General features: G+C 46.7%; 1 protein-coding gene across 10 annotated transcripts in view; it reads right to left on the reverse strand.

The window, feature by feature from the left end:
• Positions 1-8661, reverse strand: part of Ptpn5 (protein tyrosine phosphatase non-receptor type 5) — a 54901-nt gene that overhangs the window by 26673 nt on the left and 19567 nt on the right. For 9 of the 10 annotated variants that reach the window (XM_031386747.1, XM_031386745.1, XM_031386740.1 and 6 more), the window contains one exon: positions 8396-8472. In XM_031386747.1, coding sequence (XP_031242607.1) covers positions 8396-8472 — 77 coding nt within the window. Of the gene's footprint in view, positions 1-2223; positions 2690-8395; positions 8473-8661 lie in introns of those variants that run through there. The other variant, XM_031386749.1, reaches the window with a different exon arrangement.

An 8661-nucleotide genomic window follows, 5' to 3' on the forward strand; every position in this document is an offset into this window, starting at 1 on the left:
TGAGACGACAGACTTCCTGAGATGATAAACGGCTGGACTCACATCCTCTTGGCTGGGTGTGGTTATGGTAGGTGTGGCTATGGAGAACCCTGCTGCTGGGCTCTAGGACCGACCACTGGTGTGGGCTGGTAGAGGGTGGAACTGGGTTAGGTGGACAGAAGAAGTGCAATTCAAAATGGCCTTGTTTGTGATGGAGGAATGGTCTCTTAAAAATTTATATTTTTAATTAATTAAGTACCTTTTTTGAATGTATGTTTGCCATGGCATGTGTGTAGAAGTCAGAGGGCACCTTGCTGGAGTGGGTTTCTCTTTCTACCATGTAGTTCCCAAGGACTGAATTTAGGTCATGAGATTTGTCAGCAAGCACCTTAATGTGACCATCTATCTTGCTGGATCCGAAATGGCCTGTTTTAAGCAAGGTGATAGTCAACTGGAATTTGGGGGGAAAAAAAAGGACAATCTTTCTTAACAGGCACAGTCATCCACAGCCTGAGTGGGGGTGGGCAGATGTTTAGAGATGTGAAATGATTTGTGCTGGATCCCAAGCTTTAAAAGGAAGGGCTCAGATTCACATCCGGGTCTGAATCTAACAATAGAGAACAGATAAAGGGAATAGACCTTGGTTACAAGCTCCATGCACATACCAGCTCACTGTGGTCCCGAGACTGCTATAGGAAGACCAATTTCCCCATTCTCCAGTGCAGGAGAGTGGCCTGAGGGCTGGAGTGGTACAGGGACTTGTCCTGGTCCAGCTATGAGAGTGATGCCCAGCACCTGGGCAGATGTGCTCAGAACCACCATTATACCAGGAAAATGGCTCTTGATTTGGCCTTACATTTAAAGGACTCCACTTTCCTCTTTTACAAGGTATCACAAGTGGGGGTCCGTGAATCCAAGAAGACATTTGTTTCCCGCTTTCTACCCAAATCCAGAGGTTCTCTGCATGTACTGGCCTGAGTCTGGATATTGAGCATGACATTCTCTCTTGTTTTCTGATGAGCAACAAACTGCTGTGTGCACTTCTGCTGCATGTTTGGAGCTCAGATGCGTGGGTCAGAGTGCCCCTGTGCATGTGTGTGTGTGTGTGTGTGTGTGTGTGTGTGTGTGTGTGTGTGTGTATGTGAGCATCCTTGCACTGGATGGAGCCAGCTAGGCTAGTTTTGGTTTTCTTCCAACTGTTGAATCTTAATGCAGAATGCCAAGGAGTTCTAATTATCTCCTGGCTTAACTTATGAACCTGGCTTTCCAACTCCATGAGGATGAATATTGTCCAGGTAGAAGGATGTAAAATATTCCATTTTGAAGTGCATTGGCTCTATTTCCAACTTTAAATTACTTTGATAGAGCACACAATGGCCTTACAAGTGTTGGGGAATGAGTCTGCACATAGCCATGCTTTTTACAAGCAGGGAGAAAAGCCAAAGACTTAAGATATGGAGAAGTGCATAGATGAAATAAGGAAAGGCTTGGAAAAACAATGGGGTAGGGAATGGGAGGAAGGGATTGATATTTAAGAAAGAAACCAGTGTAAGAGGAAGAGAGGAGGTGATGAAGGATGCTGTGGCAGATGAAGCTGATGTAGAATCCTGTCCATCAAGAGGAAACGTTTCTTCCTTTCCTTGAGTCTGGGCTGAGAGTGTGGCTAGCTCTGAGCAGTCAATCAAAATCATGCTATAGTTTCTGAGGCTTAGGAAATATGAAGCTTCAGGTTCCACTCTCTTGGATTGTTCTGTCTTAGAAGTCAGGGTCTATATGTAGAAGTCCATGTACTTGCGACTACCATGCTGTGAGGTAACCCAGGCTAAACTAAAGAGAGAAGGAAGTCACATGGCAGAGACTAAGGCACCAGGTGCATGAGAAAAGTTTTCTTGGACATGGTTTCCCTGGTCAGCAGCAGGTGAGCGCAGCCCCGTGGATTACCTCAGCTAACGTGGAACCGAAGAACACCTGGTGGATTCTTGTCCGATCCTTTAGCTTTTGAGCAGGTAAGGTGGTCTCTGTTTGAAGCTAGTAAGTTTTGAGACAAAGGCAGTGATATCTAAGTAAAACAGATGCTGATATCTGCAAAGAAGTGAGCTGGAGTCAAAGGATGAGGTTGAAAAAGCATGTTTTATGGGGAGGTTATAAAGAATATATCGAGAGCTATGGTGGCTGGACACTGGACAAAAGCAAGGAAAAGGAGAGCATCTGTCCCCGCATGTCTTGGGAATAACGAATTCTCACCTATCTCAGGGGGCTTTGGTATCAACCTCTGTGGAGGCAGCAACTGCTGAGCGTCTCTTTGGTGTCTGGGCACATCCAGGTCACTCCCTACAGTATCCTAGTCATGTCTACCCCTGTGAAGGAAACAGGGCAAAGGTTGTTCTCTTGCCAGTGCTGGTCCCTTTCCTATCTGACTTTGCAACAATACTCTTGTCTGAGGCTATGTTGGCTCTGTGAACTCTCAGGCCTGTGGTGGATAATCATGGAAGCTATGCTGTTGAAGGACTGGCCAAGCCTTGAAGTTTAAGCACCGGAGCAGGCTTATAAGAATGAAAAAAAATTTTTTTCTGTTCATATCCCATATTCTGGAATGACCACGGTCATTATTAGTTACCGTTTATGGAGTACTGTGCAATAAACACTTTCAATCTATTAAGTCATTAATTACTTTAAACTTACATCTTATATCTATCAGCATCTGTAGTTTAGAGAATAGAAATTTGAGGTCAAATCAGATGATTTACCTAAGGCCATGGTGCCAGTTAATGGCAGAGAAAAAACATGAACCCAGGTCTGTCTACCTCCCCAAAGTACTTCAGGGCTCAGCCTCCTGGGTTCCTGGTCTCATTTCTGTCTTGGCGTCAGGAAATAGTTAAGCTCTACCACTGCTGACTAGTGGATACCTGGCCAGGGCCTGGTCTCAAGGCAATGATATTATAAAATGGCACTCCATTAGTGTCTTAGCATATCCTAACAGTGCTTTGTTTATAATGGCCCAAAGGCTCAAATTATCAGTCAGTGTCAACATCTTTAAACGCATTATAAGTTCTAAATGATAACAGAAGTATCAACCTAATAAAGAAATAAAACCCAGCATAAAGGGGATGGGGTCACTGCAGAGTTAGGATAAGCAAGCCTTCATTATTAGTACAGGCCTCAGTCTCCTCTGTTCCATAAAGTTGCATCCAGGACAAGCAATTGCTTCTTGTTGAGACCACGATCAATTCCTTAGCTGCATATGATAATCCTGAACACTGGTCAGTCTAACATATTGACTGGGCTTAGGTATGGGCTGGGACCTGCCTTCAAGATTGAAGGTGGAAACAGGGCTCATAGCTACCCGCCCAAGAAGTCATCTCTGTCCCCACCCAAAGGACAAGTTCTAGGCCTTCACTGTATGCTTGAAACCTTGTGTGATCCCAGGTGAACATCAAACACTTAACTCTTAGGGTAGCTGGGGCGATCATGGCTCTAGTCAGCTATCGGGGTTTTCTGGGGTACCTTGGTCTCAAGAGCAATGCCATTCTTAGATGTGGGACTTGCATTTCCTCTCATTAGGCCACACCATTCTTCTAGGGCAATAATTCACAAGGCCCAGGTGCCTACAAGGTTTTCCCCTCAGGAGCATCGTTTTGAGGGTACATACTGATTGAGGAGAACTGTGGATCATGATTGGTTATACAGGGTGATGTGCCTGTGTGCACACATGCAAGGGCCCTTGCAGTAAGAGATTGTCTGGGAGGTGGTATACCATGAGAGACCTCATTCGTGATCTGGTCTCAGTTCTTGTAAATCTTAGGAGTCATCTTGTCCATGAGACTGCCCACTGGAGTCACTGAAATTGAGACTTAATGATGTCACTCAATTGCATGGCCTGCTCATCACTGGCATCCGTGTTCTCTACCTCGTGTGTACTCGTAGGAAGCGGTTGAGGCTACGGCCATGGCAATGCTGGCTGGGGGAAGGAACAGAGGCCCCAGCATCAGCAGTGTTGTTTGCTTTCATGCAAATGTGAACACCTACACACCCAAGAGCAGGGAGTGTGGGTTTGCATGTTCCCATGCATTTGGGTGACTTTGAACAACTAAAGCGAGTATGTAAGGGGAGTGGAAGAGAGGAGAGTGTGCATGTGAGGGGAAGAAAGATGTCTGCGCGAGCATGGGGTGACAGGTCTACACCAAGTGCCAACCATGGCCTCTGCAACCAAGAGTGCTAAACGGCAGGGAAAGAGCAGGGGATGCAGAGGGAAGGAGTATGCTTTCTGATCTTTGTGCACATGTATGAGGTCAGGGTGCAGTCCCAGGACAGACCCAGAGAGAGAGAGTGAGAGCTGGTGTGTCTTTTAGTTGCCAGGGAGCTTGTATGGTGGATGAAGGCAGACGTCACTGCAGAGCTGAGAGAGCTGAGCATGCAAGAGGAAGGAGACATGCAGGTGTGTGTCCTCTGGAGGTGCGTGTCCACCCCCACAGGGCCCTGTGAGTCTGAGGCAGGCCACGTGCTTGGGCGACTGTGTGGGCATGTGTGTGTGTGTACGTGAGCATGCGCCTGTGTCAAATGAGAACAGACACAAGTGTGTGAGTGCATGTGGGAGTCGCCCTGGAGGGTGTGAGCAGCCTACCTGCTTTGAAGGCAGCTGTGGGCTCCCCGGATTGCTTGTGATGCCTAAAGACATCTTGACTCCAGGGAGCATTATCTAAGAGGTCTATATGACCTGCCTCATGCTGGCTCAGGTCTGCGGTGACCGAGGCTCTGAGTGTTGGCCGTGTCACCCCACTCTGAAGTTTGTGTGGGAATGGATGAGTCACCCGGCCTGGTTGGCCCTCACTCTGCCTGCATCTTGCCCAGCAGGGAAGGCAGTAGGGAGGGAGAGAGACTACTTAGGGCTGTATTCTTATACCATTATTATCATTATGCAATTGCTCACAGTGTCTATGGGCTCTTCCCGAGGCCCAGCACCCCAGTGCTCTTGGCCTCTGTACATTCATCTGTTTTATGTCCAGGTTGCCATTTAGGTCAGCAGATTTGGATGACTAGCCTTTGTGGCAATATATTACACACCAGGATCAGTGCCACAAAATCACAGTGCTAAACAGTCTTCCAGTTCTTCCCCACCTCCTTCTGCTTTCTCTTTCATCTTTTTCTATGGTCATTTCACTGTTTGCCCATGAGCCCCCCTCCTTAGGTGTTGCCTATCTTCCCTCTACAGTGGATGCTGACAGATGATCTCAGCTCTCTATTAATTCACTGAGCCATCCAACAATCCTGGATGGCACAAAGATTAATCTTTTAAAAATGTTTTATTTTCTTTATTTAAAAAAATTATTTTACATGCACTGCTATTTTGCCTACATGTATGTCTCTGTGAGGGTGTTGGGTCCCCTGGAACTGAGGTTACACACAGCTGTGAGCTGCCATGTGGGGGCTGGAAAATGACCCCAGTTCCTCTGGAAGTGCAGCCAGTGCTCTTAGCTGCTGAGACATCTCTCTAGCCCTGCAAAGATTAATCTTGACACTTTATAGATAGCAGATCCAGGAAGGTGAAGTTATTAATCTCTCTAATTAGTGACTGATACAAGTTTAAGACCAGAATCCCACTCTTTTTTCTTTAAATTAATTTATTTAATGCATATGGGTTTTTGTTTGCATGTATGTCTATACACTACATGCTCACAGAGTTTATGGAGTAACTAGAGGTATAGACAATTTGTGAGTCTCCATGTGGGTACTGGGAATGGAACTTGGACCCTCTGGAAGGATAGCCAGTGCTCTTATCAGGTTAATCATCTCTCCAGGCCTGAAGCCCCACTCTTAAGACATAATATATAGTCTTGTGGGATAGGTGCTTTCTCAGTTTAGCTTTCTATTGGATCTCCTGAAACAATTACAGTGCCAGTCACATGTAGGTGCTCAGTTAATGGTGAATAAATGAAGACATGGCTGAACAAAAGCTGGACATGGAGGACACAGATGTGAGACAGAGTGGGCCTTGCCTTAATGAGCTCATGATCACAAAAAGATAAGTAATCATTACAATACTGTATCTGCCTGGCATCATGGGTGTACACACCTTCCTGGCTTCCTGGTAGGACACAGAGGGAGACAGGCACACACACAATGACACTGCCTAAGTCCTCCCCGGGGACAAACATCCCTTCACTCTTTCTCACTCAATCTACAGACATCACTGACTCTATGGAGACAATGGACGTAGACCAGGGCAGTGGTGAGGTCATTGGCTCAGGAATGGCTGGACTGAGTCTTCCCTTACCAAATGTCAACCAGCTAAGGGAATTTGGGAAGAAAGCCCAACTTCCTGGGCCTTGGTCCTGTCATCTGTAAGATGGGGGCAGTAAATGATACCAACTTCCTGAGTATTGCATAAGGCAGACAATGTGCCAGCTTCAATGGAGATGACTAATCTCCCCTTCCATTCGACATTGTTTGCTGGCTCTGGGGGAGGAGAGTTAGAATTAAACATATTGTGCTTCTTACTGTAACCTCTCTCCTGTGGCTTTGCCCCATTTTCCAGAATTGGCCCAGCACAGAATCCGTCCATGAACCTTCATTAAGGTAGGGACTATGTTTCACCTACTGCTATGTCCCTGCTTCCAATCCAGTACCTGAGACATGGCAGCTACTCAGCCAATGTTCTTACAGAACCAATGAGTGGGTCACATCTATTTACTTCCCTAGGACCTTTGTGAAGATGAATATTCATGTTGCTGTTCTTTCTATTTTCAGATGATGGGCTGGAGGCAGGTCCAGCAAGGTTAAATGACTTGCCCATAAATACACAGCCTGTAAATAGCATAGCCAGACTCAGATGCCAAGCCCTATGCTCTTCCCTTCACACTGTGCTCCTCCCTGGGCTCCTATACATTATGTCCTACTTTCCGTGGATATTTTCTAGCCAGTGGGGTCATCTCTGGTTGTAGAATCATCTCCGAATTCTATGACTCATATCTGAATCACAGAAGTGTTTAATAGTTGAAAGAGGCTTTGATGTCACTGAGATCTCCCACCCACTGTGGAAATTTCCTCTCCATTGCTTATCTTCCAGCACTTGGATGCCTCCAGTGATGGGGCACTCATTTCCCTCCTCTGGAACCATTAGCTCTATGACTGGACCGCTCTGAAAGTCAGGAAGTTAAGTTTTTCATCCATCCTGTAGGCCCAGATCTTTCATGTCTATGTGTTGGGCTTATGCCATCACGCTAAAAAATGAGGGATGGATCTGCCACTGCCCCTCCTGGCACACGGTGACCCTTCAGGTACCCAGATTTCATATTCCTTCAGACAATTCTTTCTTTCCAACTAACTCCTCTGGTCCTGTGACCAGGATGTCTTCTATGAGCCGCATCCATCCTTCTAACTAGAACATCATGGTATGCAAGGGTGCCCCTACAGGTTAAGGGCAAGCTGCTCAGGCTGCTAGATGGGCTTCAGAGGCATGGGGATGGGTGGGCAGTGGATGCTGTCATTGCTTATTTTGAAGTCACTGTTTCAGAGTCATATCTGTTTCTTTTCAACGCCAATCTTAAATGTCACACGGAGACTGCACACCAGAGCTCCTTGTTACCTTGCATGATCACGAGGTTTCTCAGACACCACAGGTTTGTGGCTTCAAAGTTAGAATTCAGAAGGCTATTTTTGAAACAAACATTTGGGTGGAGGATATGAAAACGTAGGCTGTGTGACAAAGGTATGGCAAGTTTTCATGGGTTTCATCTGTCTGTATTTTGTAACATTGCCGCAACGGACACTTGTTATGAGGAAAATAATTAAAACATATAAAAAGGAAATACAACCACCTTCGCTGTCTTCTCTACTCCTTTCCTTCGAATGCAGTTTATCTTGACCAGGGAATGTGGTCTCCAACTGGTGGGCCATGCTGCCACCCTGTGGGCACAGTGCCCTGGCCATCTCCATGGTGACAGCCACAACAGGGGTTCGAATGGCCTGCAGACTCCCACATCTGTGGTCACCTGCATTCCAAAGGCAGGTTCTGATTTCTAGCCAGCCTTCTTGGCAGTACTGATAGGCAGCTCTGCATGCTGCTTGGCGACCCTTAGCTCAGACCATATCATCTGGTTTAACATTTTCTCCTGAGGCCATCCCTGACACATCATTGGTCAGCGGCTCTGTCTCTCTGTGCTGGGCTCCCTGGCCTGCTCTCTTCCTTTCTACTTCTAAGCACATATTCAGCTGTCTGCTCTTCCTCCCAGAAGAGACAGAGCTGCCCCAAGTGACACTAGGTCACAAAGACACCCAGGGTTTGAGAAACAAATCTCTGTCTAGACAGATACCTTGGAACAGCAAGTTCGAAGTCAGCCAGGGCTCTGGTTCTGTGTCAAGGGGTACCTTCTTCCTCAAGTTTGAGTTCTGGAGTCATAGGAGTGCAGAGGACACTTACCCAACAGCCTCTCACTACAGCACATGTCCAGGGTCCCTCCCTCGGAGTCATCAGCAGCTTGGCTCTTTCTCTCACTCCTGCAGTGGGAGGGAAATTGTTAGGGGAAGTTGGTGGTAGAGAATTGAGCCCCAGCCTTTAGCAAAGATGAAAAAACTGTTTCCTTCAATATCCCTTTGATTAGCTCCACACCTCATCAAGGGGAACCATAGGAAAGAACAGGCCCTATGGTGTCAAGCTGTAGAAGAGGCTCAGGATTTTGCAGGTGC

The sequence above is a fragment of the Mastomys coucha genome, unplaced genomic scaffold (assembly GCF_008632895.1).
Source record: "Mastomys coucha isolate ucsf_1 unplaced genomic scaffold, UCSF_Mcou_1 pScaffold21, whole genome shotgun sequence".
Lineage (NCBI taxonomy): Eukaryota > Metazoa > Chordata > Mammalia > Rodentia > Muridae > Mastomys > Mastomys coucha.